Genomic DNA, 23904 nt, shown 5'->3' on the forward strand with positions numbered 1-23904 from the left:
AGCCCCTTCAAAGGATGCATGCAGTCCGGTGAAAGGATGCCTTGATTCCGGTTTACGAGTTGATGGTTCCAGATTGAAGTTCTTCGGTTCCGGGGGCTATCCTGTGAGTGACTGCCGTGGGCGGCGTCCATGTTTCTTCAATGAGGGCGGAATGAAAATACGTGAGCGGCGACGACTTCTTGTGCAAACGGAGTTAGGCCGGTTTTAAGTGTTTTCACATTAAAATTTTTCAGGTGTTTTCTTGACCATTGATTATGGACTTATGGAATGGATAGCCAGCTTTATTTTTTTAGGCTGCATAGTTACTATTTAGGACATTTTCATTTTTTGTTTGTATAGAATGCCAGTGTTTTGGAGTACAGGTAAAAATATTTGATGAATGATGATTATGTTATGTTTTTCCTAATACTCTAATATTGTTGATATTTATTTTTGTGTTTTTATTCTATATTATATTGTTAATAAATTGGTTAAGTTCAAAATCTTTTATTGTCTTTAATGTCTGCACAACATAACTCAGAGAGCTTTCATTGCTACTACTGCTAAATGTTTAATTTCTTTAAACTTTAAACTTTGCTTTAGCATCACGCAGTCGTAAAAGGTCTTACGCGCACGCGTAAACGCCTATGCGCATGTGTCAACGCGGCGCATGCGCAGAAAGTTTTTAGTTTTGAGGTCCGGATTATAGGTGTCCGAATTAACGACTTTTGACTGTAATCTGAATAGAGAAATTTTGATAATGTTTTATTGATAATTTTCATATGTAAAGTAAGAAGCTAAATAATTTTACTGTCATCATTGGAATAATACTAGGGTACATTTTAACATGTTTATAAAAGAAAAAATATCAACTTGGTTTCTTTGGGTTAAATATTGAGAAATTGTTACAATAATAATAATAGTGGGGTGAAGTTAAGAAAAATGGGTTATTTATGTTTATATATATTTATGTAGTAAATTGATGTGTAATTGTAGGTATTACATTGCAAATGTCTATAGTAGTTGAGATTTGAATATTAGTGCAGAATGTTTAAATGTAAATGTAGTTTTTTTCTTCTTTTTCTCATTGATCACAAACAGCTGCTAGATTTGAGTTTCCAGATTGATGACTGATCTGTAAACAGTATCAACAACAATTTTACGACGGGGGTGTAGTATCTGGCGACTGTTTGGGGATCAACAGAGCGTGCTTGGTGCGTGTAGCTCTTCTCCAAGAAGGATTAATGTATTTTAAGAGAGTTGCATGTTACCCTCAGAAGAGGAAGGCTGCATATTTCGCTATGCTGTAGGAGCGACATACTGCTCCGAGTTTACTATTATGCTTTGAACCATATTTTTAATAAATGTTCATTTCGTCTTATTAAACGGTGCCTTACTGAACCACGAAGCCATTACAATGCTTCAAAAACTCTGAGACTGAAGCTTGTAATAGGCAAGTCCAAAAACCTTAAAAGTTTTGGAAAAAAACTTTGAAAATAAAATTCCTATTTATTGCGATTTTTTGTCACCTGCTCTGGATAGACACTGGAATTTTACAAATAATTTCCATAGGAAATTTACCCCACAATTAAGTTAGACAGAGGATTTCGCAACAAAAAAAAAAAAAAAAAAAGAGCTTCTTCTAATTGGTAATACATCATGCCATCCTACTGAGCTACTTTTCACTTATGGAGAGACTGTTACAAAGTTCCCCCATCCAACATGACTTTGATTCAGCCAATGGATCAAGGTGTCATATCAGCAAAGAAGCACATTCATAGCAAACATCTTTTGCAGATGGACATATAAAAAACTAAAATCTCATAAGTTTTTGAAACAAACACTGATATATGCCATATTGATTGTTAAATCATAAAATAGAAGCTTAAACTTCAATTTTAATACAAAACTGGAAAAAAAATTTTTACTGATATTAGAAGAAAGATTAAGCAGCAAAGAGGTTATAGCAATTGACCTTGTTGAAATAATTTCTAGTGTCTCTGATTTTGAAAATGTAAATTAAATTATTAGGGATGAATGGGTTAAAAATATCAAGTATAATGAAAGCTACACAGTCTACTTAAATCAATATATTGCAGGTAAGCTGCAATATCTTGATTTAGGTAGACTGTATGAGGGCACAATAAACAGGCTTGCTCCTGGATTATGTGGGTTGGCAAAGCAAATTTGAATTTAATGACGTTACAGTTCTATGTAATATATACCAAATCTGTTCAAAGAATCTTAGTATGGCTTATAACACACATACAAACAGAGAAGAAAGAAAAAGAAAACAGACTTTTTCAGAATAAAAACTTAAAAATTACATTCATTATTATTCACATATTTATTATACATAGATATGTTACTGAAAACATTTAAATGTTTTGTTTTAACAACATTTAGGCCTATTTTTAGTGACAAAAGTAATGTGAAAATCAATATAGGTAACTGATCAAAAATGGATAATGAACCTTTTTTATAGGAAACTTTGAAAATTTTAAGTTACTGCCTGATATTTATGCATAATTTGTAACATATAAAGCCAGGTGTTAAGATGTTAATTGCTGACTGTTTCTTATGATGATAATAGAAAATGCAGCAGTTCTGGAAGTGGTCAGTGGGATTTTTTCCTGCAGCATGAGAAAGAAATTTGTGTTATAAAATTATCATAAGCATGAGGATTTCCTGACTTTAAACAGCTTAAGGACGATATACTCAGTGAACATGTCTTGCACATTATAAGCTATTTCCAGTAAATAACGTTCATTCCATATGCTATCCTGTATCATTGCAATTTAGTTAATTTTCTCTTCTTAAAACAGTTTAAAAATTCAGATTCATTACAACTTAGGTAATAGAAAATTACAAGTATTGAAATTTTACAATTTAACTAAATAGAAAGCTGAAAAGCACTAATGTGTAAAACACTGTGATATCTTAGATATAAAAGTTATTATTTACTCTATTTCAGGAAGTTTTTTAAATTAAAAAATACAGTAAATAAATTATCTGACCTTGTGCTGCAGCTGAAACTACAATGCTAGGGGTATGCGTTGTAGGAAGAGCCACAGACTGCAACAGTGTTTGTTTTGGACGGTTCAAAATGGATTGCAACTCTAAAGAGTTTGGCAGAGTGTCTGGAGAAGAATTGGATCCTTCTTCTTTAATTTTTATTTTAAGGAAGAACTGCTGATACAAATATTCACAAATTTCTGCAAATAAAATACTATTATTGTCTAAAATAATAAAAACTAACTTTAAAAACATTATTCACAGAGCAATAAATATTAATAAAATATACTATTAGAACAAAAAAACAAGATTATATAACCTGAAAAATGAAAAAAATTTTTTTTTATTTACTATGCCAATGTACGTGTAAATTTAATCAGAATTTGAAAAAAAAATTGAAAAGATTAAATAACTTCGTAAATTAAATAACAAGATTGAATTTACAAAATTAAAACAATATTAAATAACCTGAACAATAAAAAAATATTTTTATTTTTATTTACTACAGTAATAAAATTTAATTTAACCACAATTTGTAAATTTAACCATAATTTGAAAAAAATTAATGAAACTGAATATTATGAATAACATGGCAGTTTTAACCCTTTGACTACTAATGGGACATATACAGGGTGACAATTGTTGAATTATATAAAATAAAACTGTCATAACTTATGAATGAGTTGCATGATGAAATTCAAACTTCGTGGTTGGCTGCAGAGCATTGATGGGAACTAGTATGCGCTTGCACACACTGCTTGTTATTGTCGGCCGTTTTCAAATGAAAATGTCATGGTACAGCGTGCCACAGCATAGAGCGCCAGCAATAACAGCCCGATTGTGGCTCAAAGGAAGTTTGCGACTATATAAAAGTTGAAGACAACTGGTCGAAGTGTGCTAACAAGCAAGAATTGTATTCACAAGTTTGAGAGAACTGGTAGTGTTTGTGATGACAGTGTTGGTAATGTCAGTTGACACACAAGTGTGAAAATGCCTGAAAACATCAAAAAGACACGTGCTGTGTTTCAAACTATTCCAAGGAAATCGATCACACGATCTGCGCAACAGATAGGAATCAACTAGGAGACCCTGCAACAAATTGTTGTTGAAGACCTGCTTCTCTTCCCATATAAAACTCAAACCCATCAGCCATTAAGGCCCATGGCCGTGGAACAGAAGTTGTGTTTCACCAACACTACTGTCAAGAGAACTGACAAACAGGAATTTGATGTGAATATGGTTTAGTTTAGTGACAAAGCCCACTTTCATTTGGATGGATTCATCAATAAGCAAAACTGGCATGTTTAGGGGACTGAGAATCTGCATTTCATGATCGAGAAGTCTCTCCACCCTCAACAGGTGACTGAGTGGTGTGAATTATCCAGTCACGGAATAATTGGTGCGATATTCGTTGATGGCACGGTGACTACTAAATGATACATGAAGGTTTTGAAAAATGATTTCATCCCCATAATTCAAAGTACCCCTGATTTTAACAAGATGCGGTTCATGCAAGATGAAACTCAATCCCATTGGAGCAACAGAGTGTTTGATGTACTGAAGAAGCACTTTGGAGACCACATTCTGGCTCTGGGATACCCAGAGGCCACTGGAATGGGACTCACTTGGCTGCTATATTCTAGGGATCTGATCACGTGTGATTCATTTTTGTGGGGCTATATTAAAGACGATGTGCAGAGAAATAACTCCAAATCCATTGCTAAGCTGAAAACTGCCATTCAGGAGGTTCTCAACAGCATCGATGTTCCAACATTTCAGTGAGTCATGCAGAATTTTGCTATTCTTCTGCGCCACATCATAGCCAAAGATAGCAGGCATATTGAAGATGTCATAACCTAAATTCAAATATCTATTGTGATGTTTACATGTTGATTAAAGTTTGTGCATTCAGTAGTTTAAAAAAAAATAGTTTATGTTTTATTTCATATAGTACAATAATTGTTACCCCGTATGTCCCACTAAAAGTTTAAAAATTACTGCTGGGTTAAAAAGTACTTAGAAACTCACTGTAACATATCCCAGTTGTAGAATCAAACCCATTGTGCAGGTTTCATTTTTTGTGGCTAATGGTTAGTGCTAAATATTTTCCTACCAAATACCATTTTTTGTGGCAATATAATCTGTTTGTGTGTGTATTCTGGTGAATTTGGTAATTTTGATCATTTGATAAGCATTTCACATTATTTTTTTCAATATTATCCATTATATATGATAAACTATAAATAAAATGCTATTTTGGCAAATAATATTAAAGCTTCTAGCACAAAATAGCTTTTATTTTGCTGTGGGGCAGATATGTCACACTCGTATTGTTCATTAGGATTCTTATGTCTCATTCATATTTTACAGATGTCTTTTTTCAAAAGCTTATCTTTACAAATTTTAATATATTTGCAGTTCAAAATTCTTGAGTGAAAACAAAGCTTCACTCAAGAAGAAATTGAGAATGTATTATTTGTGACTGATTCAGATGAAGATTCCGACAAAAATGATTTTCAAGATAGTTATAATCCAAGTTTTCAAACTGAAAAGAATCAACATTTCTTCAGACTCAAGTGAGTACAGTGAACAGGAACAACTTCAATCAGATCATTCAGAAGGTAAAACCCAGGAGAATCAACATGCAGTGCCTCCCTTCACCTACTTGTCTTGTCCTGTGATTTAAGCAGGCCCTCAGTTTGCCCCTCAACTTTCAGTTCCACCTGAAAGCATTTCTGTTATTTTGCTAGATGCAAACTGCAAGAACTAAATTTGATATATTTGAAAATTTGCTTCATACGAGATTAGTGGATCAGATTGTCCAACATACTAATAAGTGTCTTGAAATTTTAGAATGTAAAATAAAAAAATGGATTGTAAAGACAGATAGATACTGGTGAGATTATGATGGTATTACGTTGCAGCTTAATTATGTGTTATAATCAACTGCCTAACATTAAAGATTACTGGTCACAACATGTGTCTTTAGGTAACACTGCAATCCAAAATACAATGTCCTGTGATAGGTTCCCACTATTTTCTTCCAAAATGTATTATGCTGATCCACAAAAGCTTTCCAAGACTTATTATGTTCATAAAGTCATTGCATGTCTCAAAAAACATTCCAAAATGCAAGAAGTGAAAGTTCTTTTCTATCAACTGATGAGAGTATGACCAAATTCAAAGGACATTCGTCTCTGAAACAATACATGCCACTGAAACTTGTAGAACATAGCATCAAAATGTGGCAAAGATGTGATGTCAAGACAGGTTATACTTATGATATGAACCTACACAGCGGAAAAGAAAGAGAACAAACTGAAGGAACTTTAGGAGAGCAAGTTGTGAAAAAGCTTGTGTCAACAATCTGTAGTAAAGAAACTGCAACAGCATTTGACAGATTCTTCACAAGTGTTCCGCTCATTAAGACACTGGATTTTCCTGCTGTAGGCACAGCTATCAAGACTCGTAAAAATGTTCCTAAGTTCAATTCGACACTAAAAAAGAAAGGACATACTGAGTTTCTAGCAATCTCTCACAGAACTCTGTGTACAAGATGGGTTGATTCCAAGGAGGTGATTGTCCTGACTATTTGTCACAACCCCTCTGTTGTAAATGTACAATGCACTATGAAAGATGAGTTGAAAAATGATTTTGAATGTCCAGAGGCAATAAAATTTTACGATCAAATAATGGGGAGAGTTGATCTATCAGATCAAAAAATGTCTGTTTATGATTTGGACTGAAAGTCCACTAAATGGTGGAGAAAAGTATTTTTCTGCCTTCTAATGAATTCGGTGATATATTCTTGGATAACATTTGAGAAGATTCAGCATAAGAAAATGAAACTGCTTCAGTTTATAATTCCTCTTGCTGAACATATCACGGCTGTAGGAAAAGTCGCCACTAATGTTTGAAGAAAGCCTGGTTGCAGTCATCCCTCGATGATTGCTAAGAATGTCCTGAATGTTGGGGATCATCTTCCAACAGTTGGAAAATCAAGATGCCGCTGTGCTCGTTGTACACAAATGAATCTAGAGAAAAGAATAAATATGAGTTTCCCAACGTTGTAATGTTGGGTTATGCAAAGAATGCTTTACCCTTTAACCTATTTCATATCGTAAAGTTTTATAGAACAATAGGTGTGCTTATAGTAAGTCAATCGCTATGTGTGGGACATATGCATCCCACCATTAACTACATATCTCAGCCTTTGGCTTGAAAACCATTTGCTAAAAAAATCTCAAATGCTAGATTTACCTTATTTATTACATGTTTTGTTCACCTGAATAGAATACGAGATATTTTTTTTTTTTTTTTTAAAGTTGTAGTCAAAGGATTAAGGCATTTTGAAGAAATAATATGTGCAATGAGCTTTAAAAATTTCACATCATTCATTTTGGATGCTTGAAACATCTAGAATGAATTTTTCCATTTTCACATCATGTTATATTATTAAAACATTAACCAACAATATGGACTGGCAAACTATGAATTCAAAGAGGTGCACCAGCATGAGATTAATTTGTATTTCAAATCATAAAGCATCTAATATTTTAAAATCAGGGTAATAAACTAAAAAAATTTAAAGCAAAATAACATACTTCTCTTAATAATTTTTATCTTTAATTCTCCAAAAGAGTAAAACTTCTTAAAACTCTTGTCTTCCTAAGACAGCCCCTCAGAAATCACACTAACCAGCATGTCTAATATAATTAAATAAGTCTAGTCTTGTTGTCTAAGGTCACCTCCACAAAAGGCCAAATTTATTTAGAATCATGGGAAGTCACTTTAGGAAGGTTACACTGAATAACTACTTCAATACAATTTTTAATGTAAGCAAGCAATTTTAGACAGTTATAACATCACATATAATTAATATACTTTGAGAAAAATCATTCAGCTACCACCTTTCAAAAAGATTTCTTCAACTTTACTAAAAACTTTAACTACTTCAATGAGGGGCGGAAGGCATTTTCATTTCTTGACCAGCATGTCTAATATAATTAAATAAGTCTAGTCTTGTTGTCTAAGGTCACCTCCACAAAAGGCCAAATTTATTTAGAATCATGGGAGGTCACTTTAGGAAGGTTACACTGAATAACTACTTCAATACAATTTTTAATGTAAGCAAGCAACTTTAGACAGTTATAACATCACATATAATTAATATACTTTGAGAAAAATCATTCAGCTACCACCTTTCAAAAAGATTTCTTCAACTTTACTAAAAACTTTAACTACTTCAATGAGGGGCGGAAGGCATTTTCATTTCTTGACATTTTCATCTGCTAAACCCAATGTTTTATGAAGTTCACATTTTAAATTCATTTTGTGCACCAACATAATTTGATCCGAAGTCACTATAAATTATTTGTGGTGTTCCTTTGCGTGCAACAAACTGTTTTAGAGTATCAATAAACCCACTGGAATTCAAGTCACTGACAGCGTCCAGATGAACAGCTTTTCTGATGAAGCACACATACATACATCTTTGTTGGTTGTATTCTTCTGCCACGTTTATGGCAAACTTGAAATGGACAGCAAAATCGGTACCAGCCCGTGAAAATAGTTTCCCTACATTAACTCTAGCTACAGGAAGGTCACCCATAAGTTGTAGTGACAGTTCGCCGTGATGACAAATGCAAATTATACAGTTTCTTTTAATTTTACAAATTACTGATTGTGCCCCAATAATCCAATAATTTTGACAAATGGCAGAATGCATCAACTGGAAACCTGAATATAGATACTTCAGATGATACTGATTTATAAGTAAGTTCGTTACATGATTACTTTTTGGTAGAATAATTGGATGCTTAGTTTCTTCTGGCAAATTTGCATTTTTTAATCTTCCTCCAACTCTAATTCCAATAATTTTGCGAGCCAGATTAAGTTCTCTTACTTCTAGGTAGGGTGACAGAATTTTAGATTTCCTAGCATTACCAATAAACCTCAAACATCAAGCTATAATCTTAAGCAATCAATTCCACGAAGAAAATTTATTCCACAGTTCTTCAACTAAGTTTAACCTTGCCATACTCTTTTCCAGAATAGCCTTATTTAACTGAGGTCCCTTCAACTGTTTAAGCCAACATTCCTTACTTACCAAATCTCTTGCATGAAACATTTTATTTTGACCACAAAAAGAGCTGAAATATCAATGGGATCAAAAACCATGGCAGCTATTTACAAAACACCACATTTAGTATTCTTCACGGAACTCAATTTATCAGGCAACGATTTAACATCAAGGAAAAAGATATCATCCTCAGAAATAAATTCACACCTAGACTTTCAGCTGTCTTCTATTATTCTCAACATTAAAATGATTCAAACCCCACAGTCTTTCCAATTCAAAAGAGCTGGATCTCAATTTTTGTAAGTTAAACCCACCTACCTTCAAAACTAAAACAGCATCATTTGATAATTTATATGCCTCATTTGCATTTTCTGCACCAAAATATAAGTCATCCACATATAATGATGTATTTAACATGCATACATGGCTAGTTTTCTCATATTTCCTAATGTGGGTTTTAATAGTACTAGTTGGTATAAAAGATGAAATTTTGCAACCAAATGGTAACCTATTCATATGCATAATTTTATATTCAGCACTTTCATTATCAGGAAGCCAATGGAATTTCAGAAATTTACGATTCTCTTCAGCAATTTTTATCATTAAAAATGCTTTTTTGATATCCCCATTAAATGCAATTTTAAATTTTCTGAAATTCAATAATACATCTAGTACATTAGGATTTAAATTTGGACAAATTTCTAAACAGTCATTCAATGATATAGCTTTCTTAGTTTTTGAACTACAATTGTATACAATGCGAACTTTCGTAGTATCCTTATTTGTGTTTATAACTGGTCGATGTGGCGTAAAATGTTCATTACAATCCCTCCCATATTCTTTGATAAATCCTTTACTCTTTTGGTAGCAAATTATTTGCTTATATGCAATCCATTAATTTTTTTAAAAACACTTTCGCAAACTGTCAAACCGGCTTCTAGCTATGGAAAATTTATTTTCTATCTCTTATGCCTAAGCTTTCCAATGCCCATAACACTTGAATATGTGTTCCTATATTTAAGTTAGAAGATACTATAATTACACAACTAGATTTATTGCATGTCTGCTGAATTCCCTGCAGAGTAAAATCAAAAATTGCCGATATGCAATTAAGAGATTTATTTATTTTTTGAAACCCAGAACCCTCACTAGTATTCCAAAACACATCTTCCCCAATTAATATGGTTACCAACTGATTATCATGTTTACCTTCATAAGCTAAAATAATACCCTGTCTTTTTAAAACAATAGTATTTTATCATCTGGAATAGCCATTGGCATGACCGTAATTACATGAGTAATTAATGCCTCAATTTCAATAAATTTATCTGAACTATATCTTCTCATTAATTTTATTTTAACTACAGCATATAATTTTTTGGTTGCTTTTGATGAACTAAAAGAATAAATTGATAATCTTACCTAACAAAATACACACAGTTTTTGAAATATTTGACTGATTTATTGAACTGGCAATAACTGAGCATGTCAACGACAATATACTGGTTTTTGATGCTGTTGAATTACAGTGCATAATGACTGCATTGTTTTCTGACTCACAATTGCATTAATTTTTATCGTTAGCCTACTCAAACTGACCCAAAAATTCTAACCATGATGAAGTATACCCTTAGAATTGCTTAATATTAAGTTTTACAGTTCTGTTTACCCTAAGAGAAGTATCAGATGTTTCAATACCCTTCAAATTCGTGATCTGATTTCTAACTCTATACTTTCAAAGAAAGTTTTTCAGAATAATCTATGGAAGTAGCTGCATCATTTTCAATTTCAGCAACAGGCAATAAAGCCTCAATACCTAAGTTAAAATCATTTAGCATGCTTTCTTTTTCAATAATTAACTGCAATTTTTCAATCAGTGTATCTAAAGATCTATTTAAAGATTTAAGTATATTTAGATCTCTAAACATTTCTTCTATGCTGTTTAACAATTTTGTAGAAGCAGTTCTAACTGACTTATGCTTATTTTTTTATCTGTCTAGCAAACCCATTTTTACTTATTTTATTACGTACAATGTTATTGTATTCAAAATAACACTTCTAATTCAATACACAACAAACATATACATTAAACAAACAACTTAAACACAGAACACATACAACAATATTCTAGCTCCAATTATTACAAATACAGACCTGCTCTTCAAACTACTTCAAATCCTAACATCTCCCTAACCCTCCAAGCATTTCTACAACACCCAATAAATTATTTCAACATCAACAAATTGAAATGAAAACCAACCAGCTCGCCTCAAACAATTCGCCCCCTTCACCTCCCAATTTTCCCTCTTCAATGCCTTCCTTCCCAACAGATTTTTACCATAAAATCTTTGGCTATATTCTCGGATCAATCCCCAATATCCCAATTCTGACACCATAAAATGTTACATAGAACCAGGGAAGAACTAGGTGGCAAAGACACGCATAACCACAAGACTACATTTATTGATGGCACATCACAGAATGAACAACTTGTACTTATACATATGCTTACTCAGCTTCAAATCTTATGGACGTCAAATAGCACTAGATTTGGCATGAGCTTAAAATAAACATCGTTAACAAAAGATGCTATTCTAATTTATTCCAGAGCTAGTTTGGGTTCTTTGTTTAAATTCTTTATCGATAATTGCAGTTAAATTTACTCTCAAGTAGGCTAGGAAGAGAAAAACGCTTAATCAGAGTTACTTAATTATTGTATGAGGAAGTCAATCTAATTTCATTTAACCAAATAATAATCTATTTTATTTTATAAATTTAATATTTACAATTTTTAATTACTACTACAGCTTCCTAGCTATTTTTTTCTTCCAATACAATAGACCTTTCAAATTCCAATTTACATTTTATTTTTACACAAATTAAGCTGTGTTTAACAATCAAAATAATTTGATATGTAAATATATGTGCATGTGCATGTATACTGACCTTGAAAAGAAATAATATTACAGTTTGGCACATGCCTTTTAAGGTTCCACCATTTTCCTCTAAGCCACTGAGGTGAACGTACACTATAAAATATATTTTTTTGTTAAGTTATATGCTAAACTGACACAACATTAATCTGAAAACTAGGCATGAATATAAAATTAATACCTTAACCAGCCTTTTGCTAACTCAGCCCAATCTACTTGATTTTCATCAGTAGCATTCAGTGCATATACCCTGCAATTAAATGAATGAAATCAATCTTTTCCTTCATAATATAAAATGATAATTCAACAGTTTGTAATTCATATGCAAAAAGTAAAATTACTATAGGAAAGAATAAAAATATATATTTTTCCTGTTCTGCTCAAAAACTGTCTCGTTAACAGAATTTTGAAATAATATTTTAAAATCAATAAAAGAATAACATGGATAGATAAAACATCATTAATTATATGCATCATACAAGAGAATGGAATGAAATGATTCAATTAATAAATGCACATTATATGTTAGAAGGAAACACGTTTATTAAAAGTAAATGCACATAATATATATAGATTTATATTGGGAAATTTGCATTCCCCTTTTGTGGCTGAGCTGAGAAAATATATATATATATATAAATAAATAAAATAAAATAAAATAAATTAAAATAAAGTATACAATCCCATGGTAGAATTCATAAGGAATGAGGTGAAGACAGTGTGTCCTCCCTATGTGAGTGAAAACTGTGTGTCCTCCAGATGTGAGTGAAAACTGTGCGTCCTCCAGATGTGAGTAAAAACTGTGTGTCCTCCAGGTGTGAGTGAAGACTGTGTGTCCTCCAGATGTCAGTGAAGACTGTGTGTCCTCCAGATGTAGGTGAAAATTGTGTGTTCTTCCGATGTGCCTTATTGACGTGGCCAAGAGCCGTGAATCATTGTGTGGCGATTTTAAGGCATAGAAACCCAAGTGGAGTATAGCTGTGGAAGACTAGATTGTAACAGGAATCTAGCATAGTATACCGGACCATTTACTATGCTGCCAAGTACCTGCCTGAATAAATGAACTGTTAAGTAGATTCCACTCGTTGTACCAGTCAAGTACATTCACCTATTATTCATCATCTGGTTTTACTAATGTGTCATAGTCTGACATGATATGTTCATCTGTTTTGTTAAACTCAAGGAAAGCACCCATTAAATCTTATGCTTTCAACTTGCAGCAAATATACTTACTCCTTTGGTAGGAAACCATGTTTTACACTATTGCATATCACTCTCAAGAACCTTACAACCTAAACAACAATATATTAAATAGCTTTTTTTATTTTATAAGAAACATAAGATAAGATAGATGTTCATATGGTTTCTCTCTAGTTTTTATAGCTATTCCTCTTGTAGCAATAGATCTCTAATTTATCTTCACTAACAAACTTCCACTTCTAAGATGACAGCTAATTTAAACATTTAAATTATAACAGTGCAATGCAAGAAATCAAGTAATTTTGGAAAAAAAAAAAAAAAAAAAAAAAAAAAAAAAACATGGTTATTTGCCCTTTTTTTCATTATTTTTTTAATTACTTACTTTTTATTTAACTCATTATTATTTGATTTTGTTATTTTTATTCATGATTTCCTCACTGGTTTCTGTAAATCTCTTGCCATTTAGAAATTAGATCTGGAGATAACTAAACCACATGCCCACTTACAGTGGAGTAATGGACTACTTTTTCACCAAATATCAATAAGGAATTCTAAAACCTGCTCATTTTTATGAAAGAACAAAGAGTTATTACTCATTAACATGTGAGAATATTTACTGAGTGTCATGACCGATGACTGTGGGTTTTTTCCCTCCATTATTTGGCATCAAACAAACTTGTATTTTTTAAACACTTTTATTCCCAGTAATACACCACAACACTTATATCTTTCATATATATCTCATAAATCTTTTTTTAAGATTTTTGTTTCATTTTGAAAACATTCACGTGACCCATCTTGAAAAACAGTACAAAAAGCATTCCCCGTGATCTGTTTTACTGTTTATCTCTGCAATTCAGTGAAGTTGGTGTCCCTGCCCTCCATAGAGGGCACCAATGCCTCAAACCTCTACATTCAAGTGGGTGCTCAAATGGTGTGATTAAACAAAAAATACTTGAAATTAACTAAATGAACAATATCTTAAAAAAAATATCATATATGAATAAAAACATAGATATTTAAAACATAAGATTTCAATACTGGATATTATGAAAGTAAAATGTTCAAGAAATTGTTCATAAAAGTTTAAACGTCTTCCCAGTGAGAAGCTGCTAGTCGACTTAGAGCATCAGCATTTAGGAACTTCCTCATTGCTTTCTTCTTCAGGTGTTGTATCATGTCCACTCTTTAGTAATTTATCATAAGGAATAACACAAGGCACCATTTTTGTAGCTTCCTTTTTAAATGTCTTGAGAGGAGCTTTATCATAAACTACTACAACAATGACTGTTTCATTACATTTGGAGTAATGTTTCTTTTCAATAACTGTTGTTGTGTTGTTGTTGCTTATGCTCACTTGTCTGACATAGTCAGCCCCAGCTTACGAAATTCCTCGTGGCAAGAAGCGCAAGTTAACGCCTTGTCGTTGGCAACAGCCTTGAGCACCTAACATGTGACAGTGTGATTTTGGCTCAGTTCTGCCCCTAATTTTGATGGAGAGCACCCCAAGGGTCTCCCACCCCTCTCCCCTTGCACCAAACCACACGAGAGGACTTTCAGCTCGCCGCATCTTTAGACTGCCGCCATGCTGCACTGACACTATACATTTACAAACACCCATACCTTCTCTGGGATTTAAACCCGGGCCCTTCAGCACGGCAGTCAGCAACGCTAACCACTATACTGGTTGGGTGGCCTTTTCAATAACTTTTCTGGTTCAACTGATTTTACAAAAACATCTTTAGAAAATTCTTTTCCAGTTGGAAATTTATCTTTCACAACTTGCTTAGCACTGTGCTCATCACTGTCATAAGCGTCACAGTCTTGTTTGTCACCTTCTGATGAAATTTCCTCTTTTTCACTCTCATCTGAAATGATTTTATTCACCCACTTCCTTGAGATTCTTGAGAAGTGGATTTCTCCTCTTCACTGTTAATAGCTTTCTCATTTATGTTGAGTTTTATTCGATTCCGTTCAGAGTTTTTATTAACTTCCCACTGATCATCCAATTCTTGACTATTTTCACTTTCTTTGTTGTAACTCACGCTCTTTTCAGATTCAGAAACAGAGCTGACCCACTTATGAACCTTTGGCTTTGTTTTCTTGAATCATTTGTTGAGTAACAAGTCTATATGTATCACTTCCTTCCATTCCATTTTTCATCTGAACTATCTCTTCCTCTTTCTCATCTCACTTTAGTTCTTGCCTTCCCTCTTGTTATGAATGACCATTCTCCATTCACCAGAGACTCCACCCTCTTGGTCGAATTCATTACTTGATGGTGGTGGAGTATGTTCAGAATCAGTGCTTAGCACTTTACATTCCTCGCCCTCTCTTCATCCTCATCAGTAAGTTGTTTAATTTTTTGCTTCTTCTTTTGGTCTTTGCTTTCGGCATTTTTACTGCAAATGATTTATCACTGTTATTAACATTAATACTTTGGCAATACTGGACATCACATTATTCTCACCAGAACTAACAGATTTACCTTCATGAGACGGTTGTATTTCATCAATATTTAGAATATTAACACAACTTTCAAAATTACCTTTAGATGAAATTAGTTCATTATAAGCATCAAAAATTAAGAGTAAATCATGTACTAGATTATCAACTATAGCACACATAACTGTAAAAGGCTCGTACACTGTATTTAGTTGTGAATTCATAACTGAATGTACATTTGTTAAAGGTGCATTAACCTTCTGTCAAAAAGCAGATTTTAATATTAAATTTCCACGTGGTCTTAATATTGTGGTACGACAGTACTCTACAATAATGATGAGTGGCAGTACCAACAACAGTATTTAATACTTTATTATCACATTTTACTTGTAATTAAAGAATCAATGTATCTATTAATTTTGTCAGACCTATCCTTCAAACTCATTAAAGCATCATTTGATATATTTACTGTAAGTAAAGGATTTTCTGTTTTACTACATTGTTTATTAATTTTTAAATTTTGCTTTTCAGAATTATATAAAGATATATGATGAGGTTTACTGCACAATTCACAAGTTTTCATTCTGCAATATTTTTCTATATGCCTCCTGCTGAAGAATTTGCAACATTAGCCCTGTCCTTTCAATTTTTCTCTTTTAAAGCCTATGTCAATATCTGAATAATTTCACACATTGCAGGTGAGTAACTCACATGTTTAAAATACAGACAATACAATGTAAGGCTTTTTGCTAGTCAATTGTTTATGTCAGTTGCAGTATGTTGCTGCTGATAACATCTACATCTGTTTATAATGGCTTGTTGGAGCTAAACTGAAACTTTTGACTTTGTGTAGCCATTCTATCATCTGCATTAAATGTGTCTGCACTCACTCGAGCTTGTAATTCTTTTTTTTAGGAAGTCTAGAAATTTATTTATATTGAAACATGCCTCATCATCATTTACACAACTATAATCTAATCCTAAATATGCTGAAATTAAATAAAACTGGAATCTACATTACAAGTTTCAGGATTAAATTTAAAGACAGATTTTTGAACCTGCATTTCTATAGTTTCAAATAATTTCCTTTATTTTAAAATGTCGCTTGACTGGTAAGTGGGAAAGAGATTTAGGAATTTTTGCATATACGCATTTATGATAACATCACGTCTTTCAAATCTAGTATTTAAAATTTGCATTGCAGCATTAGTATTTAAAATTTGCATTGCAGCATCGTAACTTCCTTTCCCAGTATTGTAAAACCTTTTATAACACTGGCAACAGTTTCATTTAAGCAGGATTTTTAAGTAATTAAATTTTTATACTTTCTAAAAAGCAATATTATTGTGTATCATGATTTTGAATGAATTCCAAAAACTTAACCCCTGACTAACATCACCATAAAATTTAGAAATCTCTAATTTAGGAAGGTGAACTTGATAATTTTCACTCTTGTATTCAGTTAACCTAATATCTGAGTTTGTGTTGTGTTATTCCAGACTGGATTTTAAATATTTATTTATTCTACAGTTACACAAAATTATTTTATCCTTATAATTCCTAGAACTTTCAACTTCCATTTCAAAGCTACAATTTCTTCATCTAAATTATACAGTTCTTTTTCTTTTTCAATTAATAATATTAAAAAATCTTCTAGTAAATTTTTAGTATTATTATTATTATTTTCTATCATCATTTACATTGTTTACAATGTTAGTTATTGATGTTCTGAAAGCTCTGCCATTTTTTATAAGTGTTTTCATTTTATCCACTTTAACACAAGCAATGCCAAATTCTCATCTTTAGGAGTATTTGCAAACTTTGTAAGCTGATTCAAAGGTAAGGATAATCTAATTTTTCATTATGCACAAAACTTGATGATTCTTTTTTAAACCTTATGGCACCACTATTCTATGCTACTTCTGAGAGTAATTTGTCGTGACCAATGATTGTGGTTTTTTTTTAATACGTCACCTGGTGTCAAACATAAGATAAACTTGTATTTTTTACACATTTTTTATTTAATATAATACAACACAACAACTGTACCTTTCATATATATCTTACAAATCTGTTCTTAAGACTTTTGTTTTATTCTGATTCAGTGCATTCTGCATGATCCAGTTCTGAAATACAATATAACAAGCATTCTGCATGATTCATTTTGCTGTTTTTTCTCAGCATTTCACTGCTGTTCATGTCCTCACTCTTCATAGAAGTTGCCAGTGCTTCACAATATACAATCTTCCAATTTGAAGACTACAGCCAATTTAGATCTTTAATTTAACATTTAAATTATAAAAATACACAGTGCATACATTATGACAAACCAAGTAATTTAGAAAAAATACATGCTTATTTACACTTTTCCCTTTATTTTTCAATTAATTACTTTCTACTCGTATTTATTATTTAACTCATTATTACTTTGTTTTGTTATTTTTATTCACAATTTTTTCACTCGTTTTTATAACCTCTCACCATTTAGAAATCAGTTCTGGAGATTATTAACGATATTTCCACTTCTTTACTGGACTGGACTTCTTTTTCACCAAATATCAATAAGAAATTCCAGAAACTGCTCATTTTTATGATTGATCAGAAAAATATCCTTATTCTCCTTTTATGAAATATAATTAGTTACAGTATTGTTACCAAATGCAACATATATTTTGTAGAATACTTTTGAAATATTAGTGCAAACTTGAATCCCATCTGTGCAACATGGCTGAATAACCCTAGGTTTAATATACATGCCAAATACGTTGTAATTCAGTAAATTAAATTAAATGCAGTAAAACCATCCTCAATAAAAGACTCTTATTACTTTATAATAACCCCAGAACATGAATTATGAAAATCCATTAACAATAAAAATCAGCTACTGTAGTGACCTCTATCAAAAAATGAGAAAACCTTTTGGTTACCAGATAAAAGATAAATTCAAGAATACCTGCAAATTAAAGTCACATCATCTTCACGTGTCCATTCAGTACCACCAGCCACTTTCCAATTCAAATAATTTAGCCATTTTGTGCGACACTGCTTCTCAGAACGAGTGCCAACTCTTTCAGCAACAACTGCCCAAGACAAACCAGTTGATATCATTTCACCAGGTAAAGCATTTGCTAATTCATATACTGCTTCAGCCAACCGACGCTCTTCGGCTGGAAGCCATTTTCCTGGAATTATTTTATGAAAAATATAGAAAATTATTTTCTAACATAGCAAAATTTTTATTTTAGAATCATCAAACATAATTCTATATTACCCAAAAATATTTTTTTTAAAAAAAAGAAAAGGAGATATTAAACCAATATTACACTTATTTAATCAAAAAAATTTCAACTACATGCTAGTTAAAAAAAACCACAACAATTACATACGAGGTTTATACATACGGAGGGTTGGGGCAAAAGTCATGGCAACTACTTTTTTTCTTGTAGATATGTGAATGGATCACAAAACGTATATGTGTCGTGTGGAAGTTCTGCAGGCATAGTGTGTATGCAGAATAACAGATGGTTTTGTGATAGCTGGCTCTGTGGTAGCGAGGGCTCTGAAATCAGTCAGTTGGTGAGTGCCGTGTGAGATGGAGGTAACCTGTGTTGAGCAGCTCGCTTACATCAAAATAGCCGTTCTCCGAGGGAGAAATGCGATGGAATGTCACAGTGAATTAGTAGAAGCCCTTGAGAATAATGCCCTACCATATCGTACAGTAGCACAGTGGGTAGGAAAGTTTCAGCACGGACGTGTGTCAAACAGTGGTGAGCAACGTTCGGGATGACCGGCGAGTGTGCGGACCGACTTGGCACGGGCTGTCATCGAGCACCTCATGGACGAAGACAGACGATGGGCATTACTGGAGTTAGAGAGGGCAAGTGGCATCGAGAAATGCACTGTCCACAGGATGTCCACAGGGAGAACAGTAACTACACAGTACTACAGGGGCTTCCTGGTGCGACAGGTACGACGTGGCGTTCGGGATAAACGTCCGGATCTTGTGGACAGTGCAATAATTCTGCACGACAATGCAAGACCACATAAAGCAGAATGTGTATGGCAGCTACTCTGACGTTGGGGATGGGAAGAATTGGAGCACCCACCGTGCTCTCCTGACCTTTCGCCCTGTGACTTTGATCTCCTTCCCAAGATTAAGGAACCAATACGTGGTAGGCGGTTTGCAATACAAGAGAACATTGCTAATGTTGTGCGCCAACAGATGACCAAATTCACACATGGTGCGGCAAATGCTGAGGCTGATGGTGTTCAGCGCCTCCCACATTGTTGGCAGCATGTGGTGACAGTAGCAGGGGCCTACATTGAAGGTCTTTAGGCCCAGGTTTGGTCATGTCAACTTTATGTGTATTGTGTTATCATTCTTTTGCACGGTGAAGGCTATATTGCCCTGTATACTACTGTAATAAATTCATGTGTTACGATATTTCAGTGCTATTCATTGTCCACACACGTAGTTAAGACCTTGTCCTTTCGTCTGTATATGTCACATTTTTCAACCAGAATGGTATCTTCAAGGAAAAAAATAGTTGCCATGACTTTTGCCCCAACCTATATATAAAGATCAGACCTACATCATAACATTCATAGTTACATAATTTTTTAATCTATCAGCTTTTCTTATTTGCTCCTGCATTTACGGAGCCTAAAACCCTGAAATACTACTGCTTCAGAATTCCTTTGAATTCCTTCCTTCTTTCAGAAGTAAATTGCTAAATTAATAACAGTAAACTAGAGTACACTAACTACTCCTCTTATTGGACATTTGTAACATGTACGGCTATGTCAGGAAAAAAAGTTACACAAATCATAATTTCAACATAAAATATATTACCTCTATAGTTTTTTAAATAAAAGTGCAACAAATGGGGCTGGTCATCCCTTTAACTACCTTGCAAATGCAAATTCTAGTAAAAATTCAGATTGGAAAGATGTTCGAAAAATGATTTTGTAATGAAATGATAAACATAGTAAGATTTTCATGAGCTCAGAACATTCAACACATCAAAGTTTTGATGAAAACTTTATTAGCATATAATAATGTACAAGATAGAATCAATTAGTTCAGCTAAGCAGAGATTATGTGCACATTAAATATATAAGACAACATGTTAAGAAACTGCCTCAATATAACTGAAATATATCTTTCTGTACTACTTCATCTGAATTGGAACTGGCTGACAGCACTATTCAACAACTTGTGAAACATACTTGTGATGTTCAAAAGTTTACAGAAAATGATGCTTCATATATTACTTCAGGAACAAAAATCACTTGAATAAAAGCTAATTTTTCATTTCTTTAGCATCATACTGCTAACACGCAATACTTTATCAAACAAATTGTGAAGAGGGAAAAATCTAGCTCCATCCCCTTATGCACTAACCTGAAAGAAATTTTAAAAGTGACAATATATGCTAACTGGTTTATGCCTATCATTTGCTTGTAAAACAATTGAGTATTAAACAGAGCTGAAAATACCTCCTCCCCCCCCAAAAAAAAACAGCCACTCATTTTCTGGTATTTGAACTCTGGATCTGCTAACATTAGGTGGACATGATGCCAGTTATACCATGAAAGCACGTAGTGCAGAACAACATTCCTTATATTCTTTCCCACATAATGGGTGAACGGAGAAGAAGAGGCCCAGTCTCAAAAACCAAATGGTGGCCAATTACTATTCACAACATTTTAGCACAGCATTAGTGTATAGTGATTAGGTACTAACATACTAGCTGGATTTACTGCCATTTACCCCATGAAGGCATATTGTGAAGAAAAAAATCCTTTATATGCTGATATTTCTCCAGTGAAGCTGATATCAGTTACCTTCACGTGATGCCCCCTGTTTAAACTAAACGACTGATACCTGTCACCTTTAAGTAGCCCTCATTGATGAAGAAATAGAAAAACATTTTCAACTTGGTGATAGGTGCAAGTTCTTAAGGGTATTAAAAGTAAAGGGAAAAGTTAAGCAAAAAGTGTTTTCTAAGACTAGGACTAAACCAGCTTTTAAGATTTCTTTTTGGAATGCTGGCGGTTTAACTCACAACAAATTTACCGAGTTGAAGAGTATTATTTCTACTCATGATTTTGACATAATGGGCATTGTTGAGAGTGGAGCTACTGCAGACAATGAAATATATTTTAATATTCCTGGATATGTTTAATGGCAGTAATTTGTGTTAAAGTGATCAAGACAAATTGCTTCTGGTTTTATTGTCTTTGTAAAACTTTCTTTAAAGGCAAAGTTAATTGCCTCTCACTACATGAATACTAACGATAAATTAAAATTTCCGAAAATACATGTATGGAGACAAGAGACCTCACATAGGATATTCTTCTTGTACAATCCTCCAAATAATAAACCCAATTTTGAAAGAATAATACTCCTCTGGAATAGAAATTCACTTATACTTGGAGACTTCAACACCTCCTCAGCTTGCTGGGATTTTTCAACATCAAATAGTATTGGCTGCACAGTTGAAAATCTTATTGATTTCATTGAGAATGAAAGAAATTCTCCAACTTTTCTGTCTTACAATGGAAGTATCTCTCATTCTGATTTACTCCTAGCCCACCTACCTCTCATGTAAAATAGAACATGAGTTAATTAATAGTCCTGGTGGCAATGGACATAAAATATTACAATGCAGTATTGCAAGATATAAATACAGGAAGCCTTGTCAGGGTTCCTGGAATCTTAAAATGGCAAACTGGTTCAATGATAAAGGCCTCACTGATATATTTATAACTGATTCCTTGGTTTCTCCAAATCTTGAACATTCTTCAAAACTCTTTACCCATGTTATACACCGACTTTCAAAAAGAATATACGTATTACAAAGTGTTATGTTATTTTGCCCAAACTATCGATCACTGCACCTCGGCTCGGCTATTGGCGAAATGAATACATAGTCTAGTTTATATTAATAGCCACTAGATGTCAGTTGTCTTCTGTTTTGCGTGATAACTGTCACATGTTTAAAATGGCTACTCCACAGCAGAAGTCATTTTGTGTTTTCGAGTTTGTGAAGTGCAAAGACATTTCAAGTTGAGGTACCAGAGTGATCCTGAAAATGGGTGGAATATTCAGAGATGGTATTGACAGTTTGTAAATACAGGATGTGTATGTAAAGGAAAGAAACCTGACTGCTCTCATGTTCGTGATGAAAATGTTGCATGAAATCAAATTGCTTTCCAGCGTAATCTTTCAAAATCAACTCGTCGTGCTATTCAAGAGTTACAACTGCCTACAACAACAATTTGGCGTGTTTTGAGTAGCTGGTTGGATATGAAGCTGTACAAGTTACATTTGTTACATGCTCTGCATCCTGATGACAAATGCAAATGTGTGGCATTTTAAAATGAGATTATTGATGCTATTGACAATATATAACACTTTTGCACAACGCATCGTGTTCATTGATAAAGCAACTTTTCATGTCAGTGGTCTTGTAAACAAACACAATGTTCGAATTTGGGGCCTACAGAACCCACATGCAGCCATTGAACATGTACGTGATTTGCCGAAAATCAATGTGTTTTGTGCAATATCCCAATCATCTGTTTACAGCTCATGCTTCTTTGATGGAAAGCTGGCGACTTGGCATGTCTCAGCTGGCCTCCATGGCCATCGGATTTGACCCTGTGACTTCTTCCTGTGGGGTTTCATTAAAGACTATTTTTTTGTACCACCACTCCCCCAGAACCTGGACGACATGAAGAACCGGATCCTTACTGTCATAACATCAGCAACGACGGATATGCTTGCCCGAGTATGGGAGGAATTTGAATATCGATGTGATATTGTTTGTGTCGCTGATAGAGGACATAATGAACATCTGTAATCTGAACTTGAGAGGTTCGTACATATGTGTGTAAAGTTTCATATTCATATGTCATACAGTCTAATAAATATATGCATTTGAAATACGTGTATTCTTTTTGAAACATGCTGTACTAAAGTGAGCTTCTCTATGTGTCCCGAGAAGACAAAATAAATATACCTCTTTTTTGGAATGACAAATTGCAGAAGCTATGTAAGTATGGTCATTATAAGTATGGTCATGCTGTGTCAGGTTATAGTCAAACCAAAACAGGGTTTACCCTACGGAGCTGTTCTGAGCCCGATTTTTTTTTAATATAATGATCAATGATTTAATAGACACTATTTCCAGTTCTGTCTCAGATGTGAATGTTTTACTCTTTGCTGATTATGTGGTGATGAGT

The 23904-nt window shown here is 33.3% G+C and overlaps 1 protein-coding gene across 3 annotated transcripts in view; it reads right to left on the reverse strand.

Annotated features, from left to right (window-relative positions):
* LOC118183137 (cyclin-D-binding Myb-like transcription factor 1) overlaps positions 1-23904 on the reverse strand; it is a 95733-nt gene that overhangs the window by 31814 nt on the left and 40015 nt on the right. For all 3 annotated transcript variants that reach the window (XM_035352562.2, XM_085812855.1, XM_035352563.2), the window contains exons 9-12: positions 18608-18836; positions 12191-12259; positions 12023-12105; positions 2997-3194 (exon numbers count right to left, since the gene is read on the reverse strand). In XM_035352562.2, coding sequence (XP_035208453.1) covers positions 2997-3194; positions 12023-12105; positions 12191-12259; positions 18608-18836 — 579 coding nt within the window. The remainder of the gene's footprint in view (positions 1-2996; positions 3195-12022; positions 12106-12190; positions 12260-18607; positions 18837-23904) is intronic.

This window comes from Stegodyphus dumicola, chromosome 3 (assembly GCF_044657685.1).
Source record: "Stegodyphus dumicola isolate Sdum_Otavi_A_Nest chromosome 3, ASM4465768v1".
Classification (NCBI taxonomy): Eukaryota; Metazoa; Arthropoda; class Arachnida; order Araneae; family Eresidae; genus Stegodyphus; species Stegodyphus dumicola.